This window comes from Anomalospiza imberbis, chromosome 17 (assembly GCF_031753505.1).
Source record: "Anomalospiza imberbis isolate Cuckoo-Finch-1a 21T00152 chromosome 17, ASM3175350v1, whole genome shotgun sequence".
In the NCBI taxonomy this organism is placed as follows: domain Eukaryota; kingdom Metazoa; phylum Chordata; class Aves; order Passeriformes; family Viduidae; genus Anomalospiza; species Anomalospiza imberbis.
This window is the reverse complement of record NC_089697.1, coordinates 1,461,820-1,481,115: the sequence shown is the minus strand read 5'-3', so window position 1 is coordinate 1,481,115 and position 19,296 is coordinate 1,461,820. Positions and strand designations below refer to the sequence as shown.

Here is a 19,296-nt window from a genome sequence, read left to right as displayed (position 1 = left end):
GTGAGTCAGTGGCCTCTAGCAGAGAAAAAACTAAATGCCCTCAACAAAAATTAGTAAATGGACAGTTGCAAAAAGGTCACATCAAGCCCACAAATAGCCCTTGGAATTCCCCAGTCTTTGTCATTCATAAGAAGACTTCTGATTCCTGGAGATTTCTCCACAACTTGAGAAAGATCAACGAAGTGATAGAAGACATGGGACCCCTGCAACCTGGACTTTCTTCTTTCAGTGATTCCAAGAGACTGGCCTCTTGTTGTCATCGACTTAAAAGACTGGTTTTTCAACATTCTACTGCATCCAGAAGATGCTCCCCGATTTGCCTTTTCGGTTGCTGTCGGAACCCAGAATGTCCCTTGGACACTCTTGGATGTTCTGGGCCCAGGTCAGAAGCGTTTGAGACCCTGGAATGCAGCCACAGACCCCTGTGGCTTTGAACCTGATCCATGGAACAATTTACCAAGCTTGCAGGAAGAACAAGAAATCACAAAAGTTTAGCTATTATAGTAGAAGTAGTCACAAAGTGAAAGGAAGAATTTTTGAGTGCTGTACTGGGGGGTTTTAGGCCTTGTACAGAGGGGTCTGAGTTTTGTACATGGGGGTCAGAAGTTCTAAGATGCAGGGACTTGGGTGTGCCCTGTCCTTTTTCTTTCTCCTTCCTAACCTCCATGTTCTTGGTGATGTTGGCATTCACAGATTGGTTTAGAGTAGAAAGTCACTGTTCAATATAGGTGATGGGCATTGGGGAAAAACTGTAAACATCTAATACGTAATGTATGATATAAAAGAAGGCACCAGCCCCCTGGGTGTCGGAGTGTGCCCTTGCCTGACTGCAGAACGGACCGCAGCAGCTCAGGGAGAAAATCTTTCAGATAACATACAATAAACTACCTTGAGACAGGACAACAGAAGACTACTGAGTCTTTCTTTGGAGACACGGGTTGGAGGAGAGACTTTTTCACCTTTCCGGTTCACCCCAACCAGGGGTGAGTTCCTACAGGTTGCAGCCATCAATAGAGGAGAACCACTGCAGAAATATCATCGGATGGTTTTACCAAAAAGGATGAAAAATTCTCCTACAATTTGTCAATATTTTGTGGCATGAGCTTTGTCTCCAGCCCAACAAAAACACCCACGGTCAAGGATTTAACATTACATGGACGATTTACTCATTGCAGCACCTCCAGGTTTGTCCCCCTGGCTGTGGAGAGAGCTCCGGGATCCGTCTTGCAGAAGCTGCAAGATCAGTTTTGCAGGGCATGCAAGAAACGGCCTTGTCTGTGGGGCCACAGCTGGCTGTGCTGCTGGAGCTGTGAGGAGACCTGATTTGAGAGGTTCTCTGTCTGCTGGGGCCGCCTGAGCCAGGGGGATTTTTCTTTTCTTTAAGATTGGTTTTTTCCTTCTTTTTCATTCTTCTTTAGGATATAAAGATAGTATGTGTTCTAATACCTAGGCTCCCAGGAGCTTTCTTTGGTGCCCAGTGTCTGCAGGGCACAGGGATAGAGGGGAACATGGGTCCTTGTGCTCAGCAAGCTGCCCAGGCGTGCAGTGAGGAAGGGAAAATGGCCAGAAGCCCCTTGGCCTTTGGTGGTTCTGCTGAAGCCTTTGTGCTGGCGACAGGGCGGCTGGGCAGGAGCCGGAGCTGCGGAGATCCCTGCCAGACTGGTGCCTGGAGATGGCCACAAGCCCTCTTGCCCAGCCAGGCAACGCCATCTGTGTGCTCCTGGCTGCGTTGCTGAGGGCTCCAAGGTGCCTCTCGATCCGGCTCCTCTGGAGCTCCGTCGGGGCTGCGCCGCTGCCGGGCAGGTTGGCTGGGCTGGGGGAGACCCTGAGGGGACAACGGGGCGGTGGGAGGCTGTGAAGGGATGAGGTGCTGCGGCGGCCCTGACAGGACAAGGCGGTGGGAAGGCACGAGGGCCATGTGGGAGGGAGTGGGTGACAGGAGGCTCCAAGGGGACAGGAGGCCCCTGAGGAGCCAGGCTGGTGGGAAGCCCTGAGGAACTGGGTGCCAGAGGCCATAAGCAGCCCTCAGGCTGCTGCCTTGTTCCTGACAGCCGGCTGCTCTGGAGCTTCCCCAGAGACACTGCCATGCCTGGGGCAGAAGCGCTCGAGGCTGGGCCTCAGCAGGAGGGTGGGGACACACCCGAGGTGCCCAGTCTGGGCTGGCTGGGGACAAGGAGGGCAAGGGGGCCCTGCCAGGCCGCAGTCACTGGGTGCTGGCAGGACTGGCAGCCAGCCTGGGTCCCCGCGGCTGCCCAGGCCACCGTGCTGAGACCGAGGCGCCCCCTGACTCAGAGCACTGGGCTTGCAGAGCTTCTGCCTCCACCAAGAGGGCGGCAATGTCTCCTTGAGCAGGGCTGCTTCCAGCACTTGTCTTGGCTGCTCCTTCAGGGGGCTGGCACCATCATCAGAGGCACAGAACAGCTTCTCCTCCCAGAGTTATTCCTATCCTCTGTACTTCCCCAGGTGTCTGCCTTGATGTTCACCGGGGACCTCCTTCTTTGTGGCCGTCCATTGCCGTGCTCAGCAGGCAGCCAGTTGTGAGCTGCCACAGGAAGAGACACAGCAACTGGAGTGTTGAATAGCAGAGGCTGTGCCAATTCTTTTGCTTTCAGAGTGCAAGAAAGACAGAAAAGCACAAGGATACATGACAGTGTTTCGGTGGAGTCTCTTTGTTCTGTGAAATTCAGTAGCTGTTGGTGTTGCTGTGCTACTGCTATTCCCTTCCTTTAAAAAATCAATCTGGGAAGAAGCAACATCATCTGACACCTACCAAGTGTTGCCACCAGTTGCTCCAGGTGCTGCTACCAACAGCCCCTGTAGGATGGAGCACAGCCCCCAGTGCTGCCAGGGCTCGGGGGAACTTGCTTCAGCGGGGACTCTGCCACACCTGCTGATGTCAGTGCTGCCCCGGCCCCAGGGGTCAGAGCAGCATTCCTGCCCTGGCCCACACGTTCCTCGTCTGTGTCACAGGGCCACGCTTAGCACCAGTGTCAATGAGGCCTGTTAAGACTCTGTCTTTGCCTTTCAGAGTCACTTTGCATTGGCACGTGGGACACTAAGATGTAATACCTTGTGTCCAAAATCTCTGTGGCACCCCTGTGGAACCGAACTCCCCTCCCCTGTGTTCAGCTATCAGGGCTGCAGATATGGGTGCTGTTGGGAAAAGTATTGTTATAAATACATATTATAATATTGGCTTTTCGCAAACATTAAGATGGATTCTATATGTATGTTAAAATAACTTTACTATAAAAATATAGGGTTTTTTTTTTCCTGTTGTTAACTAAACCTAGACATAGTAGTGAAATAGCTGATACAGTATGCTTGTGTTAAACTGCCTGCTTGGTTGGGGTAACATTCAATGAACTTATGATGGAGACCCCTGCTGCTGACATGCAGATTTATCAGCATCCACCATCTGTAGAAAATATGGACCAAAACCCAAACTGGAGGTGATAATGAGGATGGACTAAAACCACAGGCACAAAATGTGCATGCTCTGAAAAGGCGGACCCAAGGAGGAGCCATGCTGAACAACTCTTGGAATATGTAAACTAATCTGGGGAAAAGTTTATATGCATAATTGTTTATGAATATGCAATAGGCTGATGCAATAGACAGGGTATGTAAAGGACGTCTCTGAAATAGCAGGTGTGCTCTTGACCGAATGCCAAGCACCTAGCCGCAAAAACTTTGCTTTGTTCTCTTTGTCTCTTATTGTCATTTTTTAAACTTCTAAATTTGTACAGGAGAGTGAACCTCATTTTTCACAATGGGGACATGAAAAATGGGGCTTGGAGTGCTAAAATGCCTCAAGAAAGTACCAAAAAACCCCCCAAGCACCACATTCCCCTCATGTCTGGGCTGGCTTTCCAGCAACTCAAGTAGAAGAGTCCTCCAGGAACTCAAGGGAGCAGCAGCCCTCCTGCTGAGGCACAGCCTGTGGAAAAAGGGCTCGGTGGCCCAAATGTGTGCTTTGGAAATCAGAGTTGGGTTCCTAAATCCCGCTGGAACTCTCTCTAACAGACCTGTGGTGGCTGGGGGATGTCCGTGGGAAGGCTTTGCCAGCCTTGAACTGGACCTGTTGATCATCTGAGCTCTGCTCTGTGTGGGAGCCTGTTCCCTTCCCCTTGCCCCAGGGCAGAGAGTTGGTGAGGGCTGGAGTTGGAGGCTGTGTCTGCCCCGAGAGCCGGTACCGTGGGGCTGCAGGTGCTCCTGCCAGCGTGGGCTTGTCTGAGCCGGGCCTTGTGCCTCTTTCAGGTGTCCCTGCTGCAGTCACAGCTGGCCCAAGACCGACAGGACCACTGGCAGAACTACACTGAGAGCTGTGCAAGGACCAGGCAGGAGCTGTCAGACCTTCAGCAGGAGCTGTCCTGCTCCTTTGCAGCTCTGCTCAAGGAGCCCAAAGCTGCTCTTGTGGAAGCAGACACTTGAAGCTGCATCGGTCTCTGAACCTTAACTTGGCAGTGACATCCAGGGGCTGTCCGTCTCTGGAGAGACAGGCCCTGCAGAAGGCAGGTGCAGCTCTTCTCTTCCACGCAGGATTTGTGCCCTGCTCAGAAGCCAATTCCTGTCAACTGGGGCACAAAATTCCTCCCTAGGTCACAGATGAACGCTATCGAAGATGAGGGCAAAAAATACCTGCCAAAGCTTTTACAAGCAGACTCATTTAGTTCTTGAAGGTCTGTTCCTAGAGAGGAATCTCTGATGTAAGCAGCAAGACTTTTCTTCTGCCTAGAAAACCTAGTGATATATTGCCAAACGGAGAGCAGAGAAAAAAATGCACTCGTGGTTGTCTCAGGATTCTTAATCTATTTTATGAGCCTTAAACACTGCAGCTCTTGGCATTTCTCTGTAGGAATTTGAAAAGCCCCTGAAACACCATTCTTCCTCCTCATGCGGCTGTTCTAAAGGCAAAGCTTTACCTTCATGAATATTTGTAAGCAGCAAGAACCTTTGCAGGCTTTTTCTTCCATCTCTCCTTTGTCAGGAAAGACAGAAGAATTCCTGTGACTCAGGAACCAAGCGCATCCCTAAAGAGCCTGCAGGTCTTGAGAACGCTGAGCCTTAAAACTGACACTGTCTGCACCAGCAACTTTGAACTCATGTTATGAGCCAGGTCCCTGCCCAGCTGCCCAACAGGGCTCTGGGGACACGGGGGAGGCAGGGCCCGTGCCAGTGGTATAAATAAATTTGTTTTAATAGGCCGGCTTAATAATAGTTCATCGTTTTAATGAGTTGTAATGAATTGCTAATTAATATAATTAATTGTTGGAATTGAAGTAGTAAGTTACAAAGTTAAAGGTATTGTCGGTCAAGAGTGCGTGCATAGCTGTCAATCACGGAAAAGGAGGGTCGGAAAAGGTGTCAAGGCAAGAATCTTCTAGACGGGTTACATCATGGAACGATGTCAGCAACTCAACCTATGACTGGGGGACTAACCAGCCAATAGTGCCTCAGAATTCCAGGATGATAGGCCAGGAATGCGCTGTCTTATGGACCAACCAGCTACCAGGAGGTGGACCAATCAACAAGTGGATCAAAAGTGCACCAGTCTCGCACCTTTCAGAGACTTTAAAAACCCCTGGGTGCCGAGCACCCGGGTCTTTCTGCAGAACTAGTATCCAAAGAAACTCCCTGTGTAGCACAGAGTTACTTGGATCTCTGACTTGCCCCTGAGGCCCTGGGCTTATCCTGGGGCCTCATCTTCAGTTGTCTTTGTTTTTAATAAACAGGCCCAGGCCTTTTAAAATGTCTTGGCTCCAATTTGCCTGTTTTTAACACCAGGACGGGCAGGAAGCTGGGATGGGGGGAGAGCCAGGGAGGGCCTCTCCAAGAGCCCCTGGAATGCTGGGCTATGGACCCTGGTAACCGTCGCAAAGGCTGTGGAATTTTGGGAGTTGGAGCCTGACAACTGTCACAAAGGCCATGGAATGTTGGGGGTTGGAGCCTGACAACTGTCACAAAGGCCGTGGAATGTTGGGAGTTGGAGCCTGACAACTGTCACAAAGGCTGGGGAATGTTGGGGCTTAGACCCTGGCGACAACCAACAGCTCCTGGCTATTGGGGTTTGGACCCTGGAGCTGTCAACAGCTCATGAGCTTTGGGGCTTGGACTTTGCAAAGGCCAAGGGCACTTGGATTGTGTGCTATTGACCCTGCAAAGGCCAAGAACCTTTGGATATTGGGGTTTAGACCCTGCAAAGGCCAAGGGCCTTTGGATATTGGGGTTTAGACCCTGCAAAGGCCAAGGGCCTTTGGATATTGGGGTTTAGACCCTGCAAAGGCCAAGGGCCTTTGGATATTGGGGTTTAGACCCTGCTAGGGCCAAGGGCCTTTGGTCATTGCTGTTTACTCTCTGCTCGTGCCAAGGGGAGGATGGAGACCCGGCGGGTGAGTGAGAAAGCCACTGCTCTCCTTGTGCCAAGCCCAGCAGGGACCTTGGAGGGCCTGGGCTGGGCCTCGGGGAACAGTTCCCTTTGGGAATAGCAAGGGATTAACAGTTGGCTGTTCCAGAGCTGGCAGCAGCTTTGGTGCTCGCTGTGGGGACAGGTGTGGGAGGGAATGGGTGGCTCCTGGCCATCCCAGAGCACAGCCACATCTCCTCCGCCATCCTTGTCCCACTAGAGGCTGTGGGCACAAACAAGGGAGCAGCTTTTCATTGCCTTCCCCTCACCCAAATTACAGCACAGCCTCAGCGCTTCCCAGAGTCCAGAATGAGTTTCTCCCAGACATCTCTGAAATGATCCCTAGTGGCCCAGAGGAGGTCACAAGCATGATAGGAAGATGCTCCAAGGGCTGGAGCACCAGTGGCAAGGGAAAAGGATGCAAGAGTTGGGGTTGTCCAGCCTGGAGAAGGTTCCAGGGTGACCTTAGAGCCCCTTCCAATGCATGAAAGGGCTGCATGAGAGCTGGAGATGGACTTAAGCCAGAGGCCTGCAGGGACAGGACAAATGACAAAAGCTTCCCACCAAGACAGGGCAGGGATGGATGGGATATTGGGAGGGAATTCTGCCCTCTGAGGGTGCTGAGGCCCTGGCACCCAGGCTTGAGGTTTCCCAGAGAAGCTGTGGCTGCCCCTGGATCCCTGGGAGTGTACAAGGCCAGACTGGCTGGGGCTCTGGGCAACTCCCCTTCTGGTGTTCTTAGAAGTGATGAAACACCTTCCAGCATGTTCATTTCTGCTGCTGTCAAACTACTGGGCTGAAAATATTCCCAAGGAGGGGAGGAAGAGCTCAGCTGGAATTGCTGTGCTCTGGGACAGGCTGGGAGGCACTCAGAGGCGACTGCCTCAGGGGCAGCCATGCAGTCTGAGTGTGCTCTTCCCCGTGCTCTTGCAGGGAGCTCGAGGGCTTTCTCAGCAGGGACATTCCTCTGGAGCCCCTGAGGTGAGTAAAGTGTGCTGAGCTGGCTGGCATTTTGAAACTGGTTCTCCATGAATGGACGCTGGTTCTTGTGGGATCAGAAAAGAGGTATCTCAGTGCTGCTTTGGAATGGGAACAGAACACCTGACTAACAGCTGGATGTGGGCTTTCAGGCGCTGGTAGACGACAGTGACAGCATGGCCAATTCCATCATCTGCACCGACAATCCTGGGAACATCCTCTCGACTCTGACATCCACTGATGAACAGCATCCTTTTGAATTGGTTCGGGAAGATACAGAGAACTGGGGGCGCATGCAGCGGCATTTTGATCAAATGGAGGAGAGAACCCAGAGGATCAGAAGCCGCTGCCAGCTGATAGATTCTCTGCTAGAAGAAATCAGTAGGTGAGCCTTTCCTCCTCCTCCTCCTCCTCCTGCATTCCAGAAACAATCTGCTTCCAGGCCGGGGAGTTCAGAGGAGTCCTGGCTGAAGAAGTCACCTGCCTACCATGTGTAGTCCTCAGTGTGGCTCTCAGGCATTGTCCTGTCTGGTTTTTCCATGCTCTACTATGACTCCCAAGGCTGTCTGGGAGCTGCAGAGCCATGTTGGAATAGAAGACTCCTTCTTCTCGCCGTGCTGCTTCCCTGAATTCTGTTCTTTGCGGGCCCCTGCCCAGCCACTGCTTCTCACTGAAGGAAGGCAAAATCCTGTCTTCCTTTCCCTTTGCCTCTGGAGGACTTTCTTGGGAGGGAAAGAGCAAGGTCTTCCTTAGCCCACTGCCCCCAGCTCCATCCTGGAGTGTTGAAAATGGCATTGCTGACTCTTCAGGCCTCTTGATTCTTCTGACTGAGCCTTGTCTCTGCAGTGACTGTGCAAACCTTGAGATGTCCAGGGAAATGCTGCTGCAATGCACTGGAATCCCGGAGCCAGGAGCCTTGTGTCTGCATCTGAAGAACACCAAGCAGCGGAAGGAAGCATCAGCCCAGGCAGAACAGGCAGAGCAGCAGGACAGGATGGAGGTTGGTTTTGGAAATGAGACTGCTTTTCCCTTGAAAACTGTTCTTGCCCCTTCTTGTACACTGGAGGACTTGGCTGCACTCGAGGGAGAAGACCCATTGTTGCAGAGCGAGCTGGAAGTCAAGAGGCAGTCATTGGAGGAATTGCAGCTTCAGAGGGATCTGCTGCAGCAGGAGAGGGATGATGTTAGCACGGCTCTGAACACCCTATTGCTCGGCAGCACCTGTGGGAGGGGGAGTTGTGGCAGCCAGATCAGCCCAGATGCTGTTGCTGGCAGTAGAAGACGGGCACACTGCTGTGCACACCTGGCTCAAGACGGCACATGCATTTATGAGCCAGGGATATGCGTGTTCATCAGCAAAGTGTTGCATGCTTCTGCAAAATGTGTTGCTTTGGGCAGCCACAGAGCCTTTAAAACGGGGATCGGAGCTGGGGAAGGGTCTGGAGCACAGGTGTGACCAGGAGCAGCTGAGGGAGCTGGGGGGGGAGCTCAGCCTGGAGAAAAGGAGGCTCGGGGGGCACCTTCTTGCTCTCTACAGCTCTCTGTGACAGGAAGCTGCAGCCAGGTGAAGGTCAGGCTCTGCTCCCAGGGAACAAGGGACAGGACAAGAGGAAACAGCCCCAAGCTGTGCCAGAGGAGGTTTAGATTGGGTGTTACAGGATAGCTGCAAGAGAAGGCTTTGTTTCTGATGATCTCTGTCAGACAGTCTCAGTTCTGGGGAATGTGATAGGTTGGGCAAATGCACAGCAGACGTTTTGATTTGGCCACATCAGGCAGGCGTCCACAAGTCACAAAATGTCTGCTCAGCACAAGAGCCATTTCCCTGCGAGGCATCCTCTCCTTGCAGAGAGCTGCTTTGAATATGTGAGGAGGAGAAACTTAGACGAGAATTTTCTCCTTGAAGGGGGAAATCCTGTATATTTTCCCTTGATTCAGCAAGCAAATTTGTTTTCACAAATCTTCCTGAAAATGTCCAGCAATGAAATATATTCAGATAATAATTTTGTTTCCCAAGTGGCAGTTGCAGAAGATGCAGTATTTTTGGGTGACAACACGGAGTTTGGAGTGGGGATGTTTGTTGGGAAGGAGCTGTCTGGTCCCAGGCAAGCTAGCAGGGCCTGACACAGCACTTCCAAGGTAACAGTGCCAGAGGCTTTTGGCAGCCCCGGCTATCAGAGCTGCATAGGGCAGATGCTGTGAAACTTTGAGCCCAGAGCACAGGTGCTCCTTGTCCTCTGGCTGCCTGCGAGGTGCCACTGGCTGGCTCTGCACAGGGCTCCCGGGGAAGGGCTCGAGCTGTACCTTGTCCCACTTCCAGGTTTCCCAGGAGCAAGATTCATCGAGCTGCTCTCTGGAGCAGCTGAGCCCAGAATCCTCTGGCCAAGGGCACGCACTGGCCCAGGTGTGCCGAGAGCAGGAGCTGCTGGGCCAGAAGGCTGACCTTGAGGGCCGAATGGCAGTCATGGAGTGGCTCCAACAAGACCTTTCCAGGCAGCTGGAGGAGACCAGGTAAAGGCAGGGAGTAGAATCTTTTGTGGTATTTTAATATTCCCTGGTCAGAATATGGAAGAGTCTCAAGAACAAAAATATGTCACAATGGGAAGGTTCTTTTTCTGACACCTAAAGCCAGCAAAGCTCTTGTGAGCCATGAGCTCCTGTTTGTGCCGCCGAGCACACTCCTGTGGGAAGTCCAAAGCAATCCACCCAGCCCTGAACTGAGTAGTAGTTAAACCATGCAGATGCTGAGTGAAACCTCAGGTTTCTCTTGGCTTTGGTTCCTTGTTCTGGGCATTGAACATCCCTCATTCCTTACCAAGTAGCCTGACATGATCCTGATCTTCAGAACTGAAGCTTCGTCTTCAGCATTCCAGGCTCCAACCTTGGCACGTTGGGAGTAGCACACTGCCATTCAGGGGGAAGCCAGAGGCTCCTGCTGAAAATCTTGAGGGCTTTCTCCTTCCAAGCACACTCTTGAGAAGTGTGGGACAGGCCCTAGAGCTGGCTGGAGAGCAGCAGGGAAAGCTCTTTGGAATTCTCAACAGCCTCTGGGGATTCTTGCTGATTGTTGATGGGCACCCAGCTGCCAAACCTGCCAAGCTCCCTTTGGATGGTCCCTCTCACTCTGTAAAGAAGGACAAGTGCCTCGGGCTACTGCCTGCTTGGCCCACAACACTAAAATAAAGGTGGCAAGTCTTCTCCATGACCTTGCAAGAGTTTAAACTGCAGTCTCTGCATTCAGGTAGTTGTTGTTCAGACAAAAGGGTGTTCTGAATTTTTACAAGTGCTGCCGTGACCATGAGATTTTACCGTGTCATGCAAAGTAGTTCTGAAGTCTCACAAATACAGGGTGTCTGGAAGATGATGGACCTTTATGTCCATTATCAAGAGCATTAAAAAGTCAGCAGTCAGCAAGGACAAGAGTCTGTTGTGTCCCCCTGCAGAGCAGCTTGGAAGTGCTGATGAGAGAAGGGCTGTGAGCAGGGGCTGGGCTTTTGCTCGTCGCCCCAGCCTGTTTGGACACAGCTAGCCAGTGTCATAGGTCAGGATCAGCAACTGAAGGTTTGGCTGTTGAGGCCAAGTTGGGCTGGGCTGTCTGTGCTATGCCAGGCCACAGGAAGGCCTGGGCAGTCCCTCAGAGGGCCCTGCTCTGCTGTTGAGATGGCATAAATGTGCCTTGTCTGGGCGAGTTTCCACGTGGCCCATTTCCCATACTCAGGTGTGGGGATCTTGAGCCACGTCGTCCTGGAATAACCGGCTGTGGGTGTCTGGAGCAGCAACTCATGTCTCTCCGTATGTGCAACTTGTAGGTCAGCAAAGGAGAGCCTGGAATCCAAGCTGATTGCTGCTCAGCAGCAGGTATCTCTGCTGCAGATCACCAGGAACTATGTGGAGGTAGAGCGGCGAGCTGAGCTGGAGGAAGCTTACAGTGAAAACCCGGCAGTGCAGAGGAGGCAGGAGGAAGAGCTACAAGGCCTCAAAGAGGAAATGAATCTGCTCCTTGAGCAGAGGGAGGCTCTACAAAAGCAGGTGAGTGAAACAGCACTGGCAGTGCAGCCTTGCAGCTAGGGGTCTGTGGCGTTCTTGCTTTTCCATGGTAGAGCAGCAGCTGGTGGGGTGATCCCTGGGGCTGTCTCGGGCTCTGGGGGCTCCATGGCAGCTGCTCTGCAGGACACCCAGTGCTCTGCTGAATCTCAGCTGCTGCTCTGGTCAGCTGGGCTAGTCCTCTGGGCTGTTGGCCAGCAACCATCAGCATGGATTCCTGCTGGCCTCTCCTTGCCAGCCTTGGTTTGGGAGGTGCTTTTTCAGGTGCCCTGTCCATATCCAGTGTGAATCTGGTGCTCTCAGGACAGGGAGAAATGGAAAGTTGTCCTTTGCCTTTCCTCTCAGCCTGTGCTGTGGCTGACAGTGACAAGCTGTGGCTGCAGCCCCTGACTGCTTTGTTCCCTTTGACTGGAGGTGGGAGAGTTGACATCTCAGCTGGCAGCCTCCCAAGAGTCCCAGGAAACAACTGTCCAGAGAGCCCAGCAAGAGGTGAGGGAGGCCCAGGAAGAGTCCAGGCAGAAGCTGTTGGAGGTTGAGCACATCCAGAAGATGCTGAAGGAGGAAGAAAATCAGAAAAAGGATCTGCAAGTGCATCTGGAGTCCTTGGAGAGGGAAAGGAATCGCTGGGAAGAAGTGGCTCAGCAAAATTCAGAATTGCAGGCTTCCGTGAATGTCCTAGAGAAGGAAAAAGCCAGGTAAATGAAAGCCTGTGGGACTCTGCATTGTGGTGAATGGATTCCCTCTTTGCCCTCTTTGCACCTGCCAGGGGCTCTGGCAGCATTTCCTAAGTGGCAGATTCTGAACTCTCCGTGCAGACACTTCTCCTTGTCTGGATGTTGTCTTTCATTTTCTTTACTTTTAAGACTTCAAACAGAGTTTTTCTGCAGAGAAAGGATTTTGGGGTGGCTCTTTCCCTCTAGGGGGTATTGTGTTGTTAGGTGGGTGTGTTGACACTGCCCGAGCTGCATTGTAAGGAGCAGGGTTCATCCATCATCTCCACCTTGGGTCCTGTAACTTGAAGCCTTTGGGATGTGGATCAGCCTGGCCTCTGATGCTTTTTCTGGGCAGAACCATCTGAAGGCCCTGATTGCTGATCTAGGCCAGATTGCCCCCGGAGGCAGCCCAGCAACAAGAACGGCTCTGTTGCATGGTTCCTCATAAAATGTGCCCCGGTGCCTGGAGGGGGCCAAGCAGGCTCCCTGCCACCCTGCCCAGTCACAGGCTTTACTGACTGTGCAAAGAATGCAAGAAACAGGACCAAGGTATGGGGGGCTCCTCCAGCTGATCAAGTCCTGCCAGTCTTCAGTGCCACAGGATTCTTCTTCCAAGAAGAAGGCAAAGGAAAGGCAGGGCACTCCTGCTTGCCTGGAGCCTTCTGCATCTTCCATCAGCTTTTGCTCCAAGCCTCTGTTGCCACTTGGGCCTTTGTTTCTCCGGCTGAAAGTAGGATGGGTGCTGGTAGATCTTAGGGAACTCGCCTGAGATCCCCTGGCTGTAGGGTGCTGCTCCTCCTACCTGGACATACAAGATGGGGGAACGAAACGTCTCTTCCATGTTGACCAAACCTCCCTCCCTTGGAGCCTGGTTAGTCCAAAGAAGAAAATGGTTCCTCTCCTCTAATGTCTTCATTGCAAGACTTTCTTAGGTTTGTATTCACATTCCCACCTCAAAAAGAAGGTAGGGCATGTAGGCAGGAACTCCCTGTTCTTTCAGGGCCAAAAGCAGAGTAGGCACATGCTGGGCTGGGACTGCAGGGGGAACAAGCAGCCAAGTTGTTTAGACAGAACTCATCAGACAGAGGAGTTTTTCCCTGAGGTGCTGCAAGTCCTGAGAGTTTATAAAATCTGATACCGTGTAGCAATGAGTTTCTTGCTTCCCTTCTAGGCTGATAGTGTCTCTGGAGGAGAAGAGCCAGTGCCTCAGAACTCTGGAAGAGAAGCACCTGGCACTGAACTATCAGGTGTCTCCGCGTCAATCTGCTCTTCAGCAGGCCCAACAGCTCTCTTCTCACCGTGCTGGACAACTGCGGGAGCTCAACACCCAGGTAAGCTGTGCAGTGGCATCCTCTTCTCCAGGGACACACAACAGCACCTTTGCCTTGGAGGCCCCAACCTCTTTCCCCTCCCAGCAGCACGCACAGCTGCCGTCTTCTGCCCGGGGCTGCTGCTGCACCCTGAGGCCGAGGCTGGATCTGCTGTCTGCTGCCCAAGTTTTGCACCGTTCTCTCCTGAGTCCCAGCAGGAAATCTGGGAGGGGAGCAGCAGCAGACTCCTCTGGAGCCTCTGTGTCCCTCAGTTAGCAGTGTTGTCCCAGACAGAGTTGGTGCCTGTGCCGGGCACTGAGCAATGTGGGGACACAGAGGTGGCTATGGCAGGCTGGGCAGGGCACTTCCAGCGCAGCCATCTCAGCTGCTGTTCAGAGCTGCAGCCTCACGGATGCCCATTGCCTCCCTTTCCCTCTTCTCTCTACATTTGTCTCCTTTGGAATCCTTGCTTTTCTGCCTTTTGGTTTTGGCATGGTTTTTGCCTGAAATCATTTCTTCTTTGCTGCTCTCCCTGCGGCCCACTCTGCAGCCTCAGGAGCAGCCCTGTCCCTGAGGCTCTGTGCATCCATCTTCCAGATCCAGACCCTGCACGACACAGTGCTGCAAATAGAGGCTTCCCTGGCAGCTCAAGAGAAGCAGCTGCTGCAGGAACTGGAGGAGTCTCCATTAGGAGATTGCGCTTTGAGGGACTCTGTTGAAGTGCTGGAGGCAGAGGTGTCTGAGCTGCATTTGAGGCTCCAGAGCTCTGAGGAAAGAGCAGAGGCCATGGCCATACAGTGTAAGGACATGGAGCTGGAGCTGAGGAAGACACAGGCTCAGAGGGACCATCTCAGAGCCCACAATCAGGAGCTGCTGAAACAGCTGGAGAAAAAAGAGCAAGGTACAGCTTCTCCTCTCCCACCCACTGCCCCATCCTGTCTCACCTGCGGGGATCTCGCTGATGGCTCGCAGAGGAAAAGTGCCCAGAGATGGCAGAGGGGAAAAACAACCAGCAGGAGATTTATCCATCCAAGTGCCAGTGAAAGCTTTTTCTTGAGAAAGATGCTGTGGCTGGCAGTGCCATCCGGCTGTGCCATGGCTGATCCCGTGCACAGCAGGAGCCTTCCAGGTGCCGTGTCTGTGCTGAGGAGCTGTAGCTGGATGCCTCAGCTCGATTCCCCCAAACTCCAGGCCCTGCCAGAGCCTCCAGGCTACTGGCCTCTCTGGAGCAGAGCTGCACAGGCATCCCTTCTCCTTTGTCTCTCTTGGATTGCTCACTCTGCACAAGGCCTAGAGCAAACACACTTTCCTGTCCCTCTGAACATTGCCCCTTTCATTCCTGCTTTTTTCTCTGCCTGCAAGGTTCCTTCCTTTCTGTCAGCTTTGGAGCCCTTGTGGGCTCAGGGCCTGGCAAACTCACGCAGGCAGAGAAGACACTGCTGTTGTCTCTGCAGGATGCACATCAGTTTGCCTTTGCTTTGCTTTTCCCCTTCTCCTTTCTCCTGTTCCTTCCCCCTCCCTGCTGCAGATTTGTGGGAGGCAGCAGTCAAGCAGACCTCTCGAGAAACTGCCCTGGAGAAAGAGGCCTCTGAAAGACAGGAAGAGGCTGTGACTCTTCGTCAGGAGGTGGCATCTCTGCAGAGGAAATTGGAGAGCCTGCAGAAGGAAAGGATGGATGTGCTGGTGAGATTGGCAGATGCCACAAAGGGCCATTTCCTAGCTGTGTTTGCACATTCAGTTAATAGTTCTAAGGAGCACCTTTTTCCCGTTAAACTTTTCCAACTGCGTTCTTCTGAATAAGGAGGAGAAGATGTTGTAGTCATGTCAAAGCCAGTTAATGCTGAGGCTGCTGATTTTCCTTTATGCTGGGCTTCTGTGCCCTAAAAGCTATAGTTCTCAACATCCACACTGTCTCTATGGACATTGCATGGTTTGGGGAATTCCTCGTGTCCAAACCCACGTCCAGATTCCTAAATATCTGGATCTGGAAGGAGGGATGAGAGGAGCAAGTTTGCTGTTAATAGAAAGGTGTTTGGCCTTGGCCATCTGAGAGCAGCCAGTGGGGAGAGAAGAGAGGAAAGCCAAGTGCTGATCCACACCAGGACGTGTGCCTGCAAGGGGAGAACTCGTCCTGAGTGGCAGCAGAGGATGACAGAGGGATCTGGCCATTGCTGCTCCAAGAGAGGGCAGTGGGGCTCTCGGGGATGGAGCCATGGAAACTCTACACAGCAGAGCTGGAAAACCACTGCTGTCAGCCCAAGCCCAGGGAAGGAAATGCTGGGGGTGTTTGCTCTTCCCTTCCTCCCTGATGGAGAGCACATCCTCGTGGCACTGCCTAAATCCTGCTTAGCATGGACTTGAAATCCTGGCTGCAGATCTGGCAGCTCCTCCCCAGAGGAGCACTGGAGTGGGGCTGCAAGAGCTTGGGGAAGGGCAGAAAGGAAGCTGGGACAGGCTGAGGGAAGGAGCAGAATCAAGGGGGGAAGACCAGCAAAGGTCTGCAGCATCCCGAGGGGCAGAGAGAGAGGGGCAGCCAGTGCCTGCCCCTGCAGCAGGAGTCCAGATCTGGTCTAAAAAGCAAACCGAGGGGGCGAATGAGTGACCCTTTTTCTCCCTGTTTTGGCAGCATGAACGGAAATTGAACCAGCAGCACATGAGAGACGTGGAAGAGAAGAATGAAATGCACACAGCTGAGTTAAGAAGACATAAGGAAAATAATCAAGAATCAGAAGTGGAGAGGGAAGGCGAGCAGGAAGAGTTGGAGCATGGGGCGGCTTCTTTGAAGAAATGGAGAGAGAACACCCAAGTACTGAGTGCTGCACTGAAGAAAAGTGAAATTGCCAAAGGGTCTCTGATGAAAGACTTGTACATCCTGATGGGGAAGTCTGGTATCCAGGCAGGCACTGGCATTGACCTTCAGTCCACTCCAGGGTCCCTGAATTATTCCAGTGCTGTTTCCCATGAGGAGGTGGGTCTCTATCCCTGTCAGTCCAGGCCTGCTTGGGTAAAACAGCCCGGGCTGCAGCAGGCAGCCTTGTCTGTCTGCCTGGCTCCAGCCAGAGACCATTGACTGCCAGATTGTTTCCTGGCTCACCCAGAAAGACTGCTCCAGCTCTGCAGCTTACTGTTCCAATCTGCTCCAGGCCAAAAGCTAGGCATGGGGAGCTGCTTTTCCTGTGCCCACGCAACACATGGGGGTTTGGATTTGGTGTGGGAAGTAATGGAGCAGGTGAGCAGAGGGATGGACTAAACTGAGTGATGGACTAAAGTGGACCAATGGCTGAAAATCAGCTGCACTCCTGGTGCTTAGAGTAAATGGTATTGGCAGTTGCAGAAGATGCAGTATTTTTGGGTGACAACACGGAGTTTGGAGTGGGGATGTTTGTTGGGAAGGAGCTGTCTGGTCCCAGGCAAGCCAGCAGGGCCTGACACAGCACTTCCAAGGTAACAGTGCCAGAGGCTTTTGGCAGCCCCGGCTATCAGAGCTGCATAGGGCAGATGCTGTGAAACTTTGAGCCCAGAGCACAGGTGCTCCTTGTCCTCTGGCTGCCTGCGAGGTGCCACTGGCTCTGCACAGGGCTCCCGAGGAAGGGCTCGAGCTGTACCTTGTCCCACTTCCAGGTTTCCCAGGAGCAAGATTCATCGAGCTGCTCTCTGGAGCAGCTGAGCCCGGAATCCTCTGGCCAAGGGCACGCACTGGCCCAGGTGTGCCGAGAGCAGGAGCTGTTGGGCCAGAAGGCTGACCTTGAGGGCCGAATGGCAGCCATGGAGTGGCTCCAACAAGACCTTTCCAGGCAGCTGGAGGAGACCAGGTAAAGGCAGGGAGTAGAATCTTTTGTGGTATTTTAATATTCCCTGGTCAGAATATGGAAGAGTCTCAAGAACAAAAATATGTCACAATGGGAAGGTTCTTTTTCTGACACCTAAAGCCAGCAAAGCTCTCGTGAGCCTTGAGCTCCTGTTTGTGCCGCCGAGCACACTCCTGTGGGAAGTCCAAAGCAATCCACCCAGCCCTGAACTGAGTAGTAGTTAAACCATGCAGATGCTGAGTGAAACCTCAGGTTTCTCTTGGCTTTGGTTCCTTGTTCTGGGCATTGAACATCCCTCATTCCTTACCAAGTAGCCTGACATGATCCTGATCTTCAGAACTGAAGCTTCGTCTTCAGCATTCCAGGCTCCAACCTTGGCACGTTGGGAGTAGCACACTGCCATTCAGGGGGAAGCCAGAGGCTCCTGCTGAAAATCTTGAGGGCTTTCTCCTTCCAAGCACACTCTTGAGAAGAGTGGGACAGGCCCTAGAGCTGGCTGGAGAGCAGCAGGGAAAGCTCTTTGGAATTCTCAACAGCCTCTGGGGATTCTTGCTGATTGTTGATGGGCACCCAGCTGCCAAACCTGCCAAGCTCCCTTTGGATGGTCCCTCTCACTCTGTAAAGAAGGACAAGTGCCTCGGGCTACTGCCTGCTTGGCCCGCAACACTAAAATAAAGGTGGCAAGTCTACTCCATGACCTTGCAAGAGTTTAAACTGCAGTCTCTGCATTCAGGTGGTTGTTGTTCAGACAAAAGGGTGTCCTGATTTTTTACAAGTGCTGCTGTGACCATGAGATTTTACCGTGTCATGCAAAGTAGTTCTGAAGTCTCACAAATACAGGGTGTCTGGAAGATGATGTTCCTTTATGTCCATTATCAAGAGCATTAAAAAGTCAGCAGTCAGCAAGGACAAGAGTCTGTTGTGTCCCCCTGCAGAGCAGCTTGGAAGTGCTGATGAGAGAAGGGCTGTGAGCAGGGGCTGGGCTTTTGCTCGTCGCCCCAGCCTGTTTGGACACAGCTAGCCAGTGTCATAGGTCAGGATCAGCAACTGAAGGTTTGGCTGTTGAGGCCAAGTTGGGCTGGGCTGTCTGTGCTGTGCCAGGCCATAGGAAGGCCTGGGCAGTCCCTCAGAGGGCCCTGCTCTGCTGTTGAGATGGCACAAATGTGCCTTGTCTGGGCGAGTTTCCACGTGACCCATTTCCCATACTCAGGTGTGGGGATCTTGAGCCACGTCGTCCTGGAATACCCAGCTGTGGGTGTCTGGAGCAAGCAACTCATGTCTCTCCGTATGTGCAACTCGTAGGTCAGCAAAGGAGAGCCTGGAATCCAAGCTGATTGCTGCTCAGCAGCAGATATCTCAGCTGCAGATCACCAGGAACTATGTGGAGGTAGAGCGGCGAGCTGAGCTGGAGGAAGCTTACAGTGAAATCAAGGCAACGCAGAGGAGGCACGAGGAAGAGCTACAAGGCCTCAAAGAGGAAATGAATCTGCTCCTTGAGCAGAGGGAGGCTCTACAAAAGCAGGTGAGTGAAACAGTACTGGCAGTGCAGCCTTGCAGCGAGGGGTCTGTGGCGTTCTTGCTTTTCCATGGTAGAGCAGCAGCTGGTGGGGTGATCCCTGGGGCTGTCTTGGGCACTGGGGGCTCCATGGCAGCTGCTCTGCAGGACACACAGTGCTCTGCTGAATCTCAGCTGCTGCTCTGGACAGCTGGGCTAGTCCTCTGGGCTGTTGGCCAGCAACCATCAGCATGGATTCCTGCTGGCCTCTCCTTGCCAGCCTTGGTTTGGGAGGTGCTTTTTCAGGTGCCCTGTCCATATCCAGTGTGAATCTGGTGCTCTCAGGACAGGGAGAAATGGAAAGTTGTCCTTTGCCTTTCCTCTCAGCCTGTGCTGTGGCTGACAGTGACAAGCTGTGGCTGCAGCCCCTGACTGCTTTGTTCCCTTTGACTGGAGGTGGGAGAGTTGACATCTCAGCTGGCAGCCTCCCGAGAGTCCCAGGAAACGACTGTCCAGAGAGCCCAGCAAGAGGTGAGGGAGGCCC

General features: G+C 52.9%; 1 protein-coding gene across 1 annotated transcript in view; it reads left to right on the top strand.

Moving 5' to 3' along the window:
- LOC137484413 (centrosome-associated protein CEP250-like) overlaps positions 1–17,264 on the top strand; it is a 51,483-nt gene extending 34,219 nt beyond the window's left edge. Inside the window, exons 26-34 of the mRNA XM_068208286.1 lie at positions 7,340–7,387; positions 7,537–7,769; positions 11,191–11,410; positions 11,840–12,120; positions 13,310–13,469; positions 14,046–14,349; positions 14,977–15,131; positions 16,075–16,416; positions 17,070–17,264. Coding sequence (XP_068064387.1) covers positions 7,340–7,387; positions 7,537–7,769; positions 11,191–11,410; positions 11,840–12,120; positions 13,310–13,469; positions 14,046–14,349; positions 14,977–15,131; positions 16,075–16,416; positions 17,070–17,264 — 1,938 coding nt within the window. The remainder of the gene's footprint in view (positions 1–7,339; positions 7,388–7,536; positions 7,770–11,190; positions 11,411–11,839; positions 12,121–13,309; positions 13,470–14,045; positions 14,350–14,976; positions 15,132–16,074; positions 16,417–17,069) is intronic.
- Positions 17,265–19,296: the final 2,032 nt, after the last annotated feature.